General features: G+C 43.5%; 1 protein-coding gene across 27 annotated transcripts in view; it reads right to left on the reverse strand.

Annotated features, from left to right (window-relative positions):
* Window positions 1-19,096, reverse strand: part of Ttll5 (tubulin tyrosine ligase like 5) — a 276,835-nt gene that overhangs the window by 41,203 nt on the left and 216,536 nt on the right. For 10 of the 27 annotated variants that reach the window (XM_075947955.1, XM_075947954.1, XM_075947966.1 and 7 more), the window contains 3 exons: window positions 15,849-15,931; window positions 11,445-11,567; window positions 10,006-10,139 (listed from right to left, as the gene is read on the reverse strand). In XM_075947955.1, coding sequence (XP_075804070.1) covers window positions 11,446-11,567; window positions 15,849-15,931 — 205 coding nt within the window. In that variant the 3' untranslated portion in view covers window positions 10,006-10,139; window position 11,445. Of the gene's footprint in view, window positions 1-9,101; window positions 10,140-11,444; window positions 11,568-15,848; window positions 15,932-19,096 lie in introns of those variants that run through there. The other 17 variants (XM_075947975.1, XM_075947974.1, XM_075947964.1 and 14 more) reach the window with 4 other exon arrangements.

Here is a 19,096-nt window from a genome sequence, read left to right on the forward strand (position 1 = left end):
TCTATATTGATGCAAATAAATCAGGAAAAGCAGCTTATAAACTCAGAAAATTTAAGTAAAGTGGATAAAAGTTCTTATGATTCTGTCCAAAAGTAAGAAATATATGCTATTCTCATAATACTAATGAATTTTATGGAACCTCAACATAGATACTGATTTAACATAGATATGCAGAAACAGTTGTTTTTCATACTGAAACCACTGAATTTATATCAGATGATACAAAATTGAACTTATTATTTACTCATCTACAAGAAATAATCAGGAATAGGAACCATCCCTTATATATAACTCACATCGATCCCACATTGGTCTGCTAGACCCTCTCGCACACAGTAATGAAGATATGATCAATTATTGATTAGAAATGTACTGGAGGCCTCAGAATTTCATTAAAAACATCATGTCAATAGCAAAGATTTAAAAAAAGACTTTTGTATCACATGGCAACAATCCAAGGAAATTATAAGGAATTACAAGAAATTATAAGTTCTTTATATAAATAAACTCCACTGTCTGAAGGAAGTAACCCAAAGAGTACTCAAAGGAATAAAATATAGCAAATGGATGTGTTCCATTTTGTAGAATTTGAAAAATTAAAATATGTGCACCACATCATTGATACCTACTCAGGGTTTCAATGGGCAAGTACTTTGAGTTCAGAAAAAGCTGATTCAATAATCCCATGTTTGCTATAAGTTATAGCCATTATGGGTATACCTGTACAAAATAAGACAGACAATGCTCAAGCATATGTCTCAAAGAAAATAATTTTTTTTGCTTATTATAATGTAAAGAATATTACATGTATATCACACAATCCTATAGGGCAGGCAGTTACAGAAAGATAAAACTGAACTCTAAAGGATATGTTAAATAAACAGAAAGGGATAATAAAACCCCCCAGAAATAGACTGTATAATGCTTTATTAACTTTGAATTTTCTAAATGCTAATGAGAAGGAAACAACAGTTATAGAGAGACACTGGATAATGGGGGAAAAAAACCCTATGGGATTAAATCAGTTAGTATACTTTAAAGATGTCTTAACATCAGAGTGGAAACCAGGACATGTGTTATGTTGGGGAAGGGGTTTTGCTTTTGTTTCCACAGGAGAAGGAAAGCTATAGATACCATCAAAATTGTTAAAGATTAGATTTGAACAAGAGACACTCCTTTATTAGGACAGATAATATTTAATCAAACATCATGACTGTTCAATTTAAACTAACTTTAAAACCAAGAAGAGCTTTACCTTTGATCAGATATAACTTGCCATAAGGGTAACTTATGGCATAAATTGCCTCCCAAAAATTAGGGCTGGGGAGGGTTTTGTTTTTGTCTTTTCAGGGCAATTAAGGCATCCAGCTAAGGAATCTGAAGACTATTGGACAAATGAGACATGGGAAGAAAAAGGACAAATCATCCCCCAAAAAATGTTCCAAGAAAAATAATTTGGCCTATTAGTATATCACACCTCCAACAGAATAAAATTTCATAAATCTTCCCAGATGTTTGTTTCTGCTATTCTCTAAGACATATAATACAAATCGTCTTTTTGTAGCCCCAATCCAAATAAAAATTAAAGTTGGTTTTGGAGTTGGAGTGTGGCTTGCTCCTTCTCTAAACCCAAGCATGCTTTGTTAAAGTAAAATCCCAAATCTCTGTCTCAGGCTAGAAGAGATGCCTAATATGCGACAGAAGAAAAGCAAAAATTAAAGGACTATTTTATTGCCACGAATCTCATAATCCTTTGGTCCTATTTTGAGTCTTTGAAACTTTTCTTGAAGTATAAATATTATGTAAAAGTTACAAAATTAAAAATATATTTAAAGTTTTTATCATGCTATTAATGGCCATATAGAGTACTAACTAATTCTACAAAAAGGCTTCATCTACCTTCCTGTACATGATTTGGGGTTTGAGTCTCTATCACTTTTCTGCAGTGAACCATGAGCACACCTAACAATGACTTCAGGAAGTCTTCATGAGGAGGATGGGGCCCTATAGCAACAATTCCTCCAGAACTATAACACCACTAGGCTGAAGAACAACACTTAAAGATCGACTTCGAATTACAAACTGCTCAGGACAATTTTGAGGTGGCTTGCTGAGATGATCCAGCCATACTGAGTACTCTAGCCAGGACTTGAGGTAAGTCCTTGTGCTTTCCCATTACACAGAGACTGGACAACAAATGATTACAGCTACCTCTCCCAGGACTTGACAATTAACACAATTTTTTTCCCCAGGATCCACTAAAGATGCCGTCATCCCCAGAGAGCAGGAAATAAATTTAAGAATATGACACCCACATTCCCAAGAGGTGGGGTGGATGGTTTTTGGTCATTCAATGAGTTATAGACATTTTCATTGTTTTGGGCGGTTAGTTACAAGTTGTTCTTTACTACGATCAGGAAGAAAGCTGAACAAAGGAGATCAGACTTAGAGTTCTTGTTTTGAGAAAAAAAAGGGGGATTTAGATGAAAGGCTATAAGGGTAGATTATTGAATCTACTCTGAAAAGAAATAAGGGGGGTATAGAAATAAGGTGACTATTAGTTTTAAATATTTTACATTGGATTGGATTTTTTGTATGCCGATACAAATTTAAGGTTATTTTTGTTAGAACATACTATATATACATTTCTAATTTTGTTCAAGGTACTGTACCTATGCAACTCATTTAACAATGTAATGCAAATTATTACCAAATATTTAGGATAATAAGGAAATAAAGGTTACCAATTAGTCACCTATTACAATCAAACTTACAGTCATATTAGGTATATTTTAAAGGTCTAACAGAGATATATTTTAGATAGATAGGTCATTTTCAAACACTTCAGAGTTCTACAGAATATAACATTTAAGATTTTTTTTATAACATAGGTTCTTTTCTTGTTTTGTTTTGTTTTGTATTTTTAATGGCAATGAGACATGTCTGCTATAGGCAGTACCAATCTACTTCAGAGAAGATGATGGGCATCAGGGAAACTCCACATGGAGTTTACTTTCTATGTGGCAGAGATTAGTCACTGGATAAGAAAGTACTCCTGTCTCAACTGCTGACACTATGCTGTAAAAATTGCACAAGCAGGACACAAAAGAAAGAACTGCTGAACTTTGCCAAGACAATGTAGGACAGCTCTTCAGAATATCCTGCTTCACAGAAAAGTCTGTCAGATATGCTAGGCCTGTAGGCCAAAGATGGATGCCCCAACATTGCAGAGGAACCTTGGGTGACTGTACAGGCAGCTAGCTGTTTCTGTCATTTCTCACATTTTCTGGAAGTTGCTTGCTTGCACTTCCTCCTTACTCAGGTAATATTTCCTTCTTGGGTCTCTGATGGAGTTTTCCTTGCTACCAGATTCAGAAAAGAAATCCACTAAAGAAATGTAAAGTGTATAATGTCAAGACACAAAAAGACAGTTTTGGTAATGCAAGTTAGAATAGAAAGTGAATTAGGTACCACCTTTTGGATTCACCAAGATAGGATAAACATGGAATATTTTTTTCTGAATTTGTCAATTGTTAATGAACTAGACATTGTTGATGTATTCATTGCCTGTATATATACTTGTGATATATATATATAGTTATGATACTTATTTTATATAGTTTTTCTTATATTAGTTATAACTTGAATTTTTAAACAAAAAAGGAGAAATATTGTGATATATTGTTTGTACAATAAGGCTTGACTGAAGATCAGAGGGCAGAGCTAGTCACTAGCTAACCACAGAGGTCTGGAAGTCTGTACAGACAGACAGGAAGTGATATGGCTGGGCAGAGAGAGGAAGTGATAACGTGGGAGGAGACAGGAGCTCACTCTCCTTTTGGCTGGGAAGTTGAGTGGTTAGGGTAGCTGTGGTTTTGTCTCTCTGATTTCTCAGTATTTTCCCATTTATCTTACTTCAGGCTTTTATCATTAAGACCTATTAGAACTTATGCTACATTTATTATCTCTTCTTGCTATTTATATGTGCACATATTTACCCCTTCTTACTGCTATCTATATGTGCACATACTTACCCCTTCTTACTGCTATCTATATGTGCACATATTTACCCCGTCTTACTGCTATCTATATGTGTACATATTTACCCCTTCTTACTGCTATCTATATGTGCACATTCTTACCCCTTCTTACTGCTATCTATATGTGCACATTCTTACACCTTCTTACTGCTATCTATATGTGCACATTCTTACCCCTTCTTACTGCTATCTATATGTGTACATATTTACCCCTTCTTACTGCTATCTATATGTGTACATTCTTACCCCTTCTTACCGCTATCTATATGTGCACATTGTTACCACTTCTTACTGCTATCTATATGTGTACATTCTTATCCCTTCTTACCGCTATCTATATGTGCACATTCTTACCCTTTCTTACCGCTATCTATATGTGTACATTCTTACCCCTTCTTACTGCTATCTATATGTACACATTCTTACCCCTTCTTACTGCTATCTATATGTGCACATTGTTACCCCTTCTTACTGCTATCTATATGTGCACATTGTTACCCCTTCTTACTGCTATCTATATGTGCACATTCTTACCCCTTCTTACCGCTATCTATATGTGCACATTGTTACCCCTTCTTACCGCTATCTATATGTGCACATACTTACCCCTTCTTACTGCTATCTATATGTGTACATATTTACCCCTTCTTACTGCTATCTATATGTGTACATTCTTACCCCTTCTTACCGCTATCTATATGTGCACATACTTACCCCTTCTTACTGCTATCTATATGTGTACATTCTTATCCCTTCTTACCGCTATCTATATGTGCACATTCTTACCCCTTCTTACCGCTATCTATATGTGCACATACTTACCCCTTCTTACTGCTATCTATATGTGCACATTCTTACCCCTTCTTACTGCTATCTATATGTGCACATTGTTACCCCTTCTTATTGCTATCTATATGTGCACATTCTTACCCCTTCTTACTGCTAACTACATGTGCACATATTTACCCCTTCTTACTGCTATCTATATGTGCACATACTTACCCCTTCTTACTGCTATCTATATGTGTACATATTTACCCCTTCTTACTGCTATCTATATGTGCACATTCTTACCCCTTCTTACTGCTATCTATATGTGTACATTCTTACCCCTTCTTACTGCTATCTATATGTGTACATTCTTATACCTTCTTACTGCTATATGTGCACATTCTTATCCCTTCTTACTGCTATCTATATGTGCACATTGTTACCCCTTCTTACTGCTATCTACATGTGCACATACTTACCCCTTCTTACTGTTATCTATATGTGTACATATTTACCCCTTCTTACTGCTATCTATATGTGCACATATTTACCCCTTCTTACTGCTATCTATATGTGCACATTCTTACCCCTTCTTACTGCTATCTATATGTGTACATTCTTACCCCTTCTTACTGCTATCTATATGTGTACATTCTTACCCCTTCTTACTGCTATCTATATGTGCACATTCTTATCCCTTCTTACTGCTAACTACATGTGTACATACTTACCCCTTCTTACTGCTATCTATATGTGCACATTGTTACCCCTTCTTACTGCTATCTATATGTGCACATTGTTACCCCTTCTTACTGCTATCTATATGTGCACATTCTTACCCCTTCTTACTGCTATCTATATGTGCACATTCTTACCCCTTCTTACTGCTATCTATATGTGCACATTCTTACCCCTTCTTACTGCTATCTATATGTGTACATATTTACCCCTTCTTACTGCTATCTATATGTGCACATATTTACCCCTTCTTACTGCTATCTATATGTGCACATACTTACCCCTTCTTACTGCTATCTATATGTGTACATATTTACCCCTTCTTACTGCTATCTATATGTGCACATTCTTACCCCTTCTTACTGCTATCTATATGTGTACATTCTTACCCCTTCTTACTGCTATCTACATGTGCACATACTTACCCCTTCTTACTCTATCTATATGTGCACATTGTTACCCCTTCTTACTGCTATCTATATGTGCACATTGTTACCCCTTCTTACTGCTAACTACATGTGCACATATTTACCCCTTCTTACTGCTATCTATATGTGCACATACTTACCCCTTCTTACTGCTAACTACATGTGCACATATTTACCCCTTCCTTATGAAAAGGATCTGGTAACAGCAGATGTCTATATCTGAGGAGCCAACATATGATCAGGTCAGAGGAACAGGCTAACATCATACTGCTTCACTGTTTGGTCGGGTGGCCAGTTTTCATGAGTCTAGCTCCTAAGAAGACTGCCTTTTTTCCATGTTTATATACAGCAACTTCCCTTCATAAAGGGGGCTTCTCTCTTTGTGTGTGTGTGTGTGTGTGTGTGTGTGTGTGTGTGTGTGTGTGTGTATTCATACGTGTGAGTACAAGCATTTCATTTTGTTTGAGAAAGATTCTCTTTGTTGTGGGCTAATGCACACACCAGGCTTGCTAGCTCTCTGAGCTTCTGGAGAGGTCCCTGTTCCCACCTTCTCTTTTGCTGTAGAAGCAACAGGATTGTGGTCATACATTACTGTGTCTGGCTTTCCATGGGTTCTAGGGATTAGAACTCAGGTACTTATGCTCGCACCGAAAGTGTTTTACCCATTGAGCTACCTTCCTTGATCTTGTAGTGTCTCCCTTCTCCATGACCAAAAGCCTAGCATGGACAAGTCAGATCCTCTGCATGAATAAGGAACGGGTGTTTGCATACATGCACAACGGAAAGAAGAATGAACAGGTACAAAAGACCAGAGGAGAATCTTCTAAGAGTAGCAGTTTTGAAAATTTCATATTATGACATTTGTTAAAACTATGAATAGTTCATTATCCAATAGCTTTGAGTTCTCCTACAAAAAAATAAAGACTTATCAAATTTCAAAATATCTACACTCGGCCGTGGCATCTATTTGAATTTCCATGGCAAATTACATGTAAATAGCAAGAGGGAGGGGAAAACACCCTCAAATATTCCAGTGCCAAAATACAAAAGCACAAACCTTCTACTTACTAACAAGAGACGGATCAGTCAAAGCACCACAGTGATTTACAATTAGCTGACTTTTCTCATAATCTGAGAATCCGGTTGGTTTTCCTACTTATATTTCCATTCACATATATATTGTGCTGGGGTCATAGGTTATGTCTTAATGATGTAGCTAAAGAAACACTTTACCCATTCGAGCCGCTTCTCCCTGGCATCAGGCACCTGGATTTCCTGGATTAGGTTAAGAGCAGAGAGCCCCTGCTAGCTATTCTGCTGACGGGGATACCCATGCTCAGAAACTGAGAAGAGAAGGCTAGGCAATGGGTGTTTTAGTCTAACTAGTAATGCTTTCCACTCTGAGGACTGGAGGGAACCTGAGTCTTGTCTTTATTATAACCTAATTTGAAAGAATAAAGGATAAATATCAACACCAGTCATGTCAACAGTGCAATCTACTTCATCATTCTCTGAGCCCTGCAGTTAAATACCTACACCCCCTGGAGCCTAGCTCCAACTCCGCAGATGAGGTAAGCACAGTTGTAAATATTCTATGTGAGTAAAGATTGCTTTTCCCAAAGACAGGCATGGCTTAACATGCCATGTTCTTTCTGCAGAACTTTTAGGAGCAATTATGTCTTAAGGACACACGGATGGTAAAGCATAGGTATGTGTCCGTAACAAGCATCCCATTAAGACTGGTGGCAGGGTGTGTGGGTTCACTGGCTGTGTGACTGGAGGCTGGACTGCTAACAGGGAGTGAGCTGCGGAGCGACTCCCAGGGGAAGGCAACCTAAACTGGTTAGCTGCCCAGTTCAGAGCTACAAGAATGAACTGGATCTTGAACAGAGGCTGCCCAGGACCACACGACTTTGCTACAATGCAATGATGGGTACACGTCTAAGGATCTAGGGTGCCAGGGATTTTTTCCAAGAGCAGTGTGTGCTTCAGTAAGACAGCCCAAGAGTGAGGCCACTGGACCGCCCCTGTGTCTTTAACAAGGTAGTAATTGTTAACAGTGGAAGAGCATCACTCTTCTCCTGGGATCTGGCCAGCTCCGCAAGAGACAGTATCACTTTTCAGATGTTATCTTTCCCAGTAGCTTATTTCTTAATCCACTTCAGAAAAAGAGTTCTTTGGCTTTCTTTCAAGCAGACCAACCCGCTTTGGGTGGGTTCTTAGAAGTACCCTCCCATCTTCCCCATCTGAAAGCCAGGCTGCCTCCCCTCCGACTGCCAGCCAGGTGGCTCAGCTAGCTATGCTTGAGCATTGTTTCTCAACACAGAAAGAGTAACTGCAATGAGAGAGGCCTCAGGACAGGGATGCGCAGGGTTTCACTGGCTGGCTGCCAGGTCAGATGGCCACATACAGGCTGCATCTTTTTGTGTGGCTGCAGCCAGATCAGGCTAGCAAAACACATCGCTAAAGTACCACTGTGTGGTGAGGCCTATCACAGAATGCTAAGACAGCAGTTTGGAGCTGGGTCATATGAACCGAATTAATAACTTTCATTGTGTTCCTGGTGCTGCACATTAATGAAATCCTTACTGGTGTTTGTTCTAAGAATGTGCATGGTAGACACGGCCCGAGAGGTCAGTATAGCCTCAGGAGGAAGAGGGAAAGGAGGAAGCAGATCACACTTCCAGTTCCTCGAGAGTCTACATTACAATCACGAGTCAAAAAACTAAGCCAAACTGGTCAGGAGACAGACAGGAGCAGACAGGAGTGAGGTGTCCCGGGGAAAGAGAAGACCTGTCAAGGAAACAGGCTAGTTTCTCTCTTGTGGATAATTTCCAGTGGCTTCGGAACTCTGAAGGTGTTCGTTAGATGCTTAGGACCTGGTTCAGGAAAGACTGGGCAGGGAGAACACTTTGGATTGGTGTGGGAGGGTTTGATAAAGGGAGTTGTTGGGGATAGGTACCTGGGACTGGTTGGCTTGCAAAGAAAAGTCTTCTTTGTTCGGGGGCAACTTGGTGATCTATTCAGGACTGAATAGCCCTAATGGAGGCCGACACTTTCCTAGTCTGTAGGGACCTCAAATATCAGAATACCGAGCACACAGAAAATAACACAGGAAATATAGTTAACACAATATATATTCATATTATTATATTAGTAAAATAGACAGGAGCTAAGACAAGTCAGCAACGTCTCTGTCAGAATTTAACACTTGCCTAGACCAAGGGGTCTTAGTTGGGCTTTCATTCCCGATACCCTCAGCACAGTTACCTTGAAGAGGACACCAGGAATTTCCTCAGCATCGTATAACATGTTTTGCAAACATACTCAGTCTTCTTGGTCTAGCACATCTGTCCCTCTACCCTACATAAGGAAGGCTTCTGGGACTGTCATAGCTGTGGATGCTGCTCATCACTGCTGTGGTGCAGAGACTTCTGTGGGCCACCGATTCACAGACTGCTGCTGGAATGGGCTGTGGCCTCGGAGATTGTTCTGCCTCCTCACCAGGTAAGCTACCTCTCTGTTCAAGGGAGGCAGCACACTGCAGATGGGCGATACGAACCGAATTAACAGTTTCTGCAGACACAGCCTGGTGGGTCTTATGGGCGATGCTTCTCTGTAGCCACACTGATCACTGATTTCTGAGACCGTGATTGACTCTGGGCCCATGTCCGTGCATCCTTGGCAATGCTGTCTCCAGAAGATGGTGAGCTCAAGTTTAGCAGGACTGCTTTTGTGCAGAATTCCAGGTACGGAGATGAACTTTTTCAAGTCTGCACTGCCGAAACGCCTACATGGCTGAGCTCTGATGAGGGAGAACCAGAAGAGAGGCTCAAGGAAAACGATACACCGTGGCGGTCCAAGGCTCACAGTCCTGGAAGCAGAGATGCCAGTACTCCTTGGCAGGTCATCAGTTTGGTTTGGAGCTGGCTGTCACATTCACCCTTCCGGATGCCAGTATATGAAGGAAATCTTGATCTTTTCGCTCAGCTTTCTATACTTTTTACAAGTTGTTCATCACGGGACAGGCTGTTTAGTGTCAGGGTTAAAGTACCATTGGCTCAGTGGCACGAGAATTCCGGGTGTTTTCGGTTTCTCCGGTACATTTTGGTAGATGACCAAGTCATGGATTTGGTGTTCCTGTCTCTCTCCTCATTCCTTTCTGGAGAGAGTTTAAATGGGTTGAGAAAGATATTTGAAGCTTTCTGATCCAATGTAAATGAACCCTGTGGTGGGTAAACAACTTTCCTTTCTCCTTTGCTCTCCTGGGGTATTTTAATGAACAATGCTTCTCAAAGAAGCTTATAAATATTCCCCCAGAGGAAAGAAGAATATTAAGCTCATAGGAGGTGTGCCATTAATGCTGAGTATGTGGGACTGAGCGAAGAAGAAAGGAATAATTGCAGTCTTGAGGTTTCAGAGAGTTTTCTGGTGAGTTGTGAAGGCTAAGGCTGGAACACAACACTGAGGAGCATTAGGGATGTGAGGACACAGCTTCACAAGACCAAGTCTGGCAGCGCCTTAATTGCACAGGCTACCACAGGTGGTGTGGGATGGGGTAGAGCTTGTTTTGCTGCCAATTAACGGGTGTGTGCTCATTTAAAACTTGTAACAACCACAATTATCAACGTCACCAAAGCCTTTACAAAATATTTTTGTTCCCTTTCCACCTCATTATCTCAAAGTCCACAAACTACCTACCTCTAGCCTAAAAGCCTCTCCTGATAATGAATAACTCTTCTCTGTGAGATGACTGCAACTGAGTCTCGGCAGCGTCACCTTCCCATACCCCCGTTCTACTTTACCTGTGAGCCTTGGTTATGGTTTTAATGTTTCTATTTGTCTCAAAGACCCTGTATTTTTAAACAAAAGCATCTAATAACAGCAGAGAAGGTTCTTACTGCCACAGCGCCACCTTCTGGGGGGCCAGCACAGTATAGAAACTAGCGGTGCACAGCTTAACTTTGACCCAGGTTTGAAGTAGTCCTTACAAGTTGTTTGTATAAAGTCCCAATTGACTGCCTTTTCTGTTGCTGTTGTTGGTACTGGGGATCTGACCCAGGGCTTCGTACATGTTATAGCAGTGAGGTACGTCCCCAGACCCTGCATGTTAAACATGTTATAGCACTGAGGTACGTCCCCCGGCCCTGCATGTTAAACATGTTATAGCAGTGAGGTACGTCCCCAGACCCTGCATGTTAAACATGTTATAGCAGTGAGGTACGTCCCCAGACCCTGCGTGTTAAACATGTTATAGCAGTGAGGTACGTCCCCAGACCCTGCATGTTAAACATGTTATAGCAGTGAGGTACGTCCCCAGACCCTGCATGTTAAACATGTTATAGCAGTGAGGTACGTCCCCCGGCCCTGCACTGCATTGTTCTTCTTCATAGTTACTGAGTCCTTTGCTGTGCCATGAAGTAACAAAATGATAACAACAAAAATACGCTCTTATTCTTACTATTACCTTAAATTGTCCCTGACTTCATCGACTTTGATTTTCTCTGTCCTATAACTGTGGCAAGGGCTCCAGAATGTGTGGGTAAGGGTTTGGATCTGGCGAAAATAACTTGGGGCGCTTCCAAAGATCCTGGAAAAATGAAGAAGAAAAAAATCCCCACTTAACACTGTATTTGATCTTGGCTCAAAGGACAAAAGGTAAAATCCCAAGCTAGGCTTAGGGAATCATTGTTCTCAGATGTTGTCACCCCACCTCTGGCCAAACACCAACTCTATGTCTCTCTTATGTTCCCCAACAGCACAGGGGTGAGCATCACCTCAAAATCTCCACCCCTGCACAGAAGAATGCTTAGGGGGTTTTAATAATGGGAAATGGAAGGAAAAGAAGAGGGCATCCGACACTAGGGCCATTGCCCCAGGAGCATTGCTTGTTTTATTCCTAACTTCTCATGTGCAGTCCCATGGAGGAGCCCAGCAGCCACATACTGTACGATGAATAGTCTGCTAACGGAAACAAGTCATATCACTGCAGCAGCCAGACAAGGAAGTCACCTGGAAGTGAAAGTGACTTCTAGGTCCTGAGGGGGTAAGCCCCCCTGGATTTACTTTCCACTGAAGTAAGTTCATTTCTCTTGTCTCAAGACACCGGGGGAGTGGGCGAGCACAGCCACACTGCGGTGCTTCCGAGCTGTCCCTATGAAGATCACGAGGCTACTGCACACTTCACAGTGCTGCAGATAATACGCCTTTGATGGGACATTGCTTCTTTCTTCCTGTAAATGGCATCCAACACCGACTTTCAAGACAGCAAGGTCCCATCCATAGCTACAGACCAACGGGAGCTTAAGAACAGGGTGTGGGGAGAGATGGCTGCACTCCAGTTGGGACGCTTTACAGAGGGAGGGAGTAGGCTGGGCCGCGGCAGAGGGTGTGGCCGCGGATCCCCACAGTAACCCTAGCACCTCAGTTGTCTAATTTGCCTTCTTTGCTGTTTTAGTTCACCATCAGCCCTTCAGAGCTCGAGGAGGAGCACCATGGTTACAAAGCCGAGCCAGTGAGGTTGGCTTCAGGCCAAGGGCCCTCACTCCGGCTTCCTTCTCAAGTTTCCAAATCTGCTGACTCTCCTTCCTTTCGTTGCAAACTTAGAATGTAAGGCCCCAGGTAGGGCAGTTAAGAAAGATAACATTCAGGCAGCATTCCTTCAAGCCCTCTGCTAGGAGAGTTCTACTTTAACGAATGTGCGGAATGGAAAGACAAATGCGATTAGCCGGCCATCAGTAGGAAAGGGCTCAGCTGTTTTACAACTCGAGCTACCTGCAAAGCCACACATCTTAAAGTGGAGTCAGCCAGATGAAAGAGAAGGGTTAAAGGCCAGGAAACAGACAGGAGCTATATTTATGGACCTGTTACTCTACGAGACGGGGGCTTGAGGTATTTGGAAGACAGCTGAGGAGAGGAATATAGCATTGCTGCCTTCTCTTTTTCTGTCTCCTTCCTTCTCCCCCGCCACCTCCTTCTTCTGGGTTTAAAGAAAACTGCTGCAAGTGGCAGCCCTGACCATCGCACAGAACACCCTTCCGGAACTCTAGAACAGCCTTTACAGTGCAGCCCTGACCATCGCACAGAACACCCTTCCGGAACTCTAGAACAGCCTTTACAGTGCAGCCCTGACCACCGCACAGAACACCCTTCCGGAACTCTAGAACAGCCTTTACAGTGCAGCCCTGACCACCGCACAGAACACCCTTCCGGAACTCTAGAACAGCCTTTACAGTGCAGCCCTGACCATCGCACAGAACACCCTTCCGGAACTCTAGAACAGCCTTTACAGTGCAGCCCTGACCATCGCACAGAACACCCTTCCGGAACTCTAGAACAGCCTTTACAGTGCAGCCCTGACCATCGCACAGAACACCCTTCTGGAACTCTAGAACAGCCTTTACAGTGCAGCCCTGACCATCGCACAGAACACCCTTCCGGAACTCTAGAACAGCCTTTACAGTGCAGCCCTGACTGTCGCACGAACACCCTTCCGGAACTCTAGGACAGCCTTTACAGTGCAGCCCTGACTGTGGCACGAACACCCTTCTGGAGCTCTAGGACAGCCTTTACACCTCACTGCTGTAGACATCACAAGCTGCACTGCTGACACACGACCATCAGGGCAGTTACTCACTAGCAGCTGCAATGCCACGTGTGCTGGGAATTGACCGAGTGTCAGCCCTCACTGCAGCAGTCCCTTAGCATCAGGAAGTCTCAGCCAATGAATCCAACAGCATAGAGAGCCCTCTAGTCACAGGGTGACAAAGCACTAAATACCTGGCGAGTGAACACGGCAGGAATAATTGGCTGGAAGGTGAAAGCAGGGGAAGATAATGGCTTGATCTGTCATTTATGCCGACACAAACAGACCAGGACTTTGACAAGATCTTCTAGCTGACGTCATCAAGGGCTACCAAGCTGCTGCAGTCATGATCCAGCAGATCCCTCACAGTTGTAACTCCCTCAGCCAGAGAGCACACAGAGTTCAGCTCCATATGGCTCAGTTAGGAATGCACAGGAGGCAGGTGGGGCTCCTGGGTCCTGCAAACGTCTCCAGCTGGGGGGGGGGGCGCGGCTCTTAACACTGTGACCCAGAACAACTTCAAACCTGCCCACGATTCTCACTTTGCTCCATCACAGTTCCAGGTGCAAGTTTTACTTCCTTAAACCTCTCTGCCCTAACCTAAGAGCTGGGGGCGTCCTCAGTGGCAGAGCGCCTAGCATGTGAGCTGCAGCCAATGCCTAGTGTGAAACAGCAGACACCACTGTGCTCTAGCAGTCACAAGGGGATCACAAACACAGGGCCATCAAGTATCTCCTGATTCGGGCTCTGATGCTGTGAAGGAGAATGAATTTCTATGCTTTTATGAGAATGATAACATGGCCCCAAAACCTGGATGTAGGAAGAGTCCTTCTGTGCATATGCCTTCACTCAAGCCTCAAAATAAAGCAGTGAGATATACAGAACTGTCCTCATGACACGGTCAGGCTTCCCGGTGACCTGCTATCACTTTCAGGGGCACTGCCACCTCTCATCACATTCCCTGTACTAATCCTGGACTCCCCAGGGCTTCGTGCAGCTGTCAGCATGATGACAGGCTCCCTCCACGGCTTCTGACTGGCTCAGGTCCCTCCATGGCTTCTGACTGGTTCAGGATGGCACAGGCTTCCTCCACGGCTTCTGACTGGCTCAGCACGATGACAAGCTCCCTCCATGGCTTCTGACTGGCTCAGCACGATGACAGGCTCCCTCCACGGCTTCTGACTGGCTCAGGATGGCGACAGGCTCCCTCCACGGCTTCTGACTGGCCCTGATACTTCCCCACTTTCCTCTTGCCATATTTTGCACATAACCATTTCCCCAGCCATACTAACAAATGGGGTTTGCAGACAAAGTACATACATGTGCACGGCACAGGGCCTTTGCATTCATTGTATGTACTCCATGATGCTTTAGATATACTTCCCAATCTGCCGATTTCTGTACACATAAATAAGACAGGGGCTCTCAGATCTTTTATCTGTATACTTAACCACGGAGTTGCTAGAAAGTGCTCAACACACAGCATGACATATGGTAAAGGCCTAGTCAATGTTGTCTGTTGTCATTCCCCATGTCCCCAGGACCAGAATCAGTCACAGAATCTCCTGTAGCCACTTCCCATGCCTTTCCCATCTCCTTGAGTTTTTCAGTGCCCCAAATAGAGTAGAGACCATTTTGCTTGCCCTATGCTGTGTGGACTCAGGAGCCTGTGTTCAGTGGTCAATGTTTGTTTACTTGAGTCAAAGTGACTTACTTTGAGTTTTCTGATTAGTGTGGGCTTATGAATTATTATACAAAACAAACCTCTGGCTCACTGCTCCCTCCCTGAATATATGCACTTACAGCGAGAGGCTATGGGCCCTGTAGACAGACTGTTAGCATCAACACAAAACTTACATTAAAGTCCAGACATCTAACTTGATGCATGGATAACTAATATGCTGAGTCTTAGTTTCCTCATGGGAGGGGAGGTAGCAGATGGAGCTCATGAAGCTGTCATGAGGGTTGAGAGATCCAACATTTAGAAACACTATGTGAAGAGTGAAGTACCAGTCAGACACAAGGAGTGTGTGCTCACATTAAAACTCAGAGCATTCTGCTAGACAAGGACGTTGCATTTACCCCCATCGGTTCCAAAACAAGAAAAGAAAAAAATCCAGCTACACCAGGCTGTCTTATTATTCTAATGAAAAATATCAAAATACCTATCTGCCAATGCTTTCAAAGGACATTTGTTCTTTTGAGCTGAAGCTCCTGACAGAGGTAAAGGAGAGGACTGCCAGGTGCCACCTTCCTTGCTGCCCCACCCAGAGAAAGGCCACTGACCTGTGGAACCAGCGATGGGCAGAAAGGCCGCAGGGTTAAGGCCGCTCTGAAGTCCATTCAGCTGCCCTTCCACAGCGGAGACTCTGAAACACAAAGGAGCCCGGTGAGACCTGCAGGCAGGAAGGCTCTCATGGAGAGACAAGGTCAAGACAGACCTCCGATGGCCTTCTCTTTGGTCTTGGAGTTTCTTCTCATGGTACACAAGCCCCTGCTTCTTTTAAGCCTTTGTTAAAATGTCATGTTCCCACAGATGACTTCTTTCACCAATAGATACCACCATCTCCAAAAATATTATGTATTTCAAAACTGACCTTTTGTTTATTCCCAACTGCATGGTTCTTTTCTCACTGTGGTGTCTCACTATTCAACAAGTAGTTATTTAGTGAATGAATACTTAGTTGGTGGTTCTGACCTAGAGAAATAACATGTTTGAAAGACCGCATTTCATGTAGAACGGTGGCTCTTGGGGAAGGGAGGAGGGACAGATTTGATCACCATCGTTCTTCTCTGGCCTTGGACATCGAACAAGACTGAGACAACTGTAGCCCTCATACAATGGGTTACCTAGCAAGTAAGGGCCAGGAATGCTACTGAACAATCAGTCCACAGCACACAGACAGGATCCCCAAGAAATAGTGCAGAATCTCCTAGATTAGGCTGAGGCTCCTCAGGAGCAAGCTATACGACACCTCCCGTCAGGCCAGCCCTGGGGAGGCGGAGCATGACAGGTCTTGGTGCAGAGTTTTCCGGCATGTCTCAGAAAGTCTACCCTGGCACGTTGGCTACAGACCACGCCAGATCTCCCTGTTAAAGGCTCTTACAGCTCTCTAACTTTTTGTTGCATTTATCAAAATTATAAGTTTCAAGGTTATAATTACCAATTTATGTAGATGGAGCCTATGTGTCATCTTGCCTGGCACACAAGCTCGATGAAGACAGAGACTATCAACAGTCTTGTTCACGTGAGGCATTTTGCTTATAGCAGATATTGAATACATAGTTTTGGAAGAAATTTGACCCATTATGCCCACAAACACATTTACTTACTGGGGCCATCTGTCTAGATTCCAGTTGGTATATAACAGTTCTAGCTGAGAGGTTATGGGCAGAGTTTGCTCCTTCGGTTGGCTTTGTACTGTTGAATGTTTATCCAACAGTCTTTGAAACCCCTCCCCCAGCGCGGCTGTCCTACTCACTGGTCCCCATAAACATCCTCAGCAGGCCCTGCGTTTCATGATGGGTGGTGCGGCCGGCATTAAAGCAAACGGGGAAGAAGTAAACGTGTGAGGAAAGAAAGGGGCAGCGCAGATGACTGCAGGGGAGCAGGGAGCCGAGTCCCCTGGTGAAGGGCAAGGGCAAGGATGACCTTTCTGAGGAAATCCTCTTTCAGTTGAGTCATGACATTCTAAGAAATAGGTGTTGGCCCAGAGCGGAGAAGAGGGAAAAAATTTTTATGATGAAATAAATTTGTTCAGTAATTCTGAGCCAGAAGCAGGCTTATACTGCCGGTCCTGGGAACATGTGGGGACCAGATAGGGAGAGGGGGATATTTGCTCTTGTAATTCTTGCTGAGAAAGAAGTAGGGTCCCCTCTTACAAGGCCATCTCCCTGACAGAAGTAAACAGACACGGAAGTTATTATGCTTGCTTTAAGATCACCTGAGTAGGGAGGGGCATGGGGTTGAACTCGGTTTCATTAAAGCCTGTAGGTGAACAGTAAGAAGGGAGGCAGGGAGGACAAACTCATTGGTTCTGTAGAAGAAAGAGATAGCAAGGAGATTCTGAAGGTTTAGCCCCAATGACTTCTAGGTCCCCCAAGTCTCTTAACCTTCATTTTAGCCTCTCTGGAACTCCCAACTCTCTTTCCCCTTTAAAAGGCTTTCCTCTGTTCCTCTTCCAAAATCTCCAGCACCCCCACCCCCATCATCCGTCCACAAGCACCACAGGCTGAGAGTTAGACCCACGATTCTACAGTGTCATCCATAGGGCCCCTACTCCTCTTTGATGGAGAAATGTGTCCACAGCAATTTAAGGGGAAAATTTGAGTGAAATTTTCCATGGAAACACTAGGATCCAAAATGGTTTAGGCCTGTTATGTCTGGTTTTGGCACACTATGGGTAAACATGTTTGTGTTGTGCTAACATCATTTCCTTGGGAAAATACATTACAACTTCTGGGCAGCCCACTCTGAACATGGCTGGCCAGGGTGGGGGTGTTTTTTTACACTTGCCCCAAAATGCTATTTTTTAAATCTTCCTAGGATTAAATGTATTTTAGGGATATTTACCTAAGAACATAGGGATGAAGCTGTCTTCCTTGGTTTTAATTATCAATATGATACAGCCTAGAATCATCTGAAAGAAGAGCTTGAGTTAAGGAACTGCCTGGATCAAATTAGCCTGTGTCTGTGTCTGGGGGGAGGAGGCCCGGGACACACAATGACTGCTAATAGATGTAGAAGAGCCAACTCACTGGAGGTGGTACCAACCCAAAGCAGGTGGTCAGAACTGTAAAAGAAAGCTAATATTAGCCAAACTACAAGCCAGCTAGTCTCCATGGTTCCTGCTGTACCTCTGTGGCTGTGAAATGAGTTCCCTGGTGTCTTAGTTAGGGTTTCTATTGCTGTGAAGAGATACCATGACCATGGCAATTCTTATAAAGGAAAAACATTTAAATGGGGTGGCTTACATTTTTAGAGGTTTAATTCATTATCACCGTGGTTGTGACATGGGGGTGTGCAGGCAGATCTGGTTCTGGAGAAGGAGCTGAGAGTCCTACATTGTTTTTAACTTTCAGGTAAAAGAAAGTTATCTGAGACACTGGGTCTGGCTTGAGCATATGAGATCTCAAAGCCCATCTCTACAGTTACACACTTCCTCCAACAAGGTCACACCTGTAATGATCTGTCCTGTCCCTTTAAGAGACAAGACATGTCCACTCCCTCCCCAATCTGCTGAGGCAGGAAGATCTTCCTTCTTGCTTGCAGCCTGAGTCTCTTCCTTTTCCATCTCCCTCTTGAAGAGGCAGCTTCTATCTCTTCCCACTTCTCCCCTTCCTACCCTTCTGTTTCTGTCTGTTTGTCCCTCCCTCTCCTCTTCTCCCCTACTCTCCTTCCCCCCCGCCCCTATAACCCACTAAATAAATATCCAACCTCACTCTGCATGGGGTGCCTATCCACGTCTCTGTCTCTCGCCTGCCACGTGGCTCGCTGGCTGCCCAGGAACAGCCGCCTTCGGAGACTTGTGGTG

The sequence above is a fragment of the Microtus pennsylvanicus genome, chromosome 14 (assembly GCF_037038515.1).
Source record: "Microtus pennsylvanicus isolate mMicPen1 chromosome 14, mMicPen1.hap1, whole genome shotgun sequence".
In the NCBI taxonomy this organism is placed as follows: domain Eukaryota; kingdom Metazoa; phylum Chordata; class Mammalia; order Rodentia; family Cricetidae; genus Microtus; species Microtus pennsylvanicus.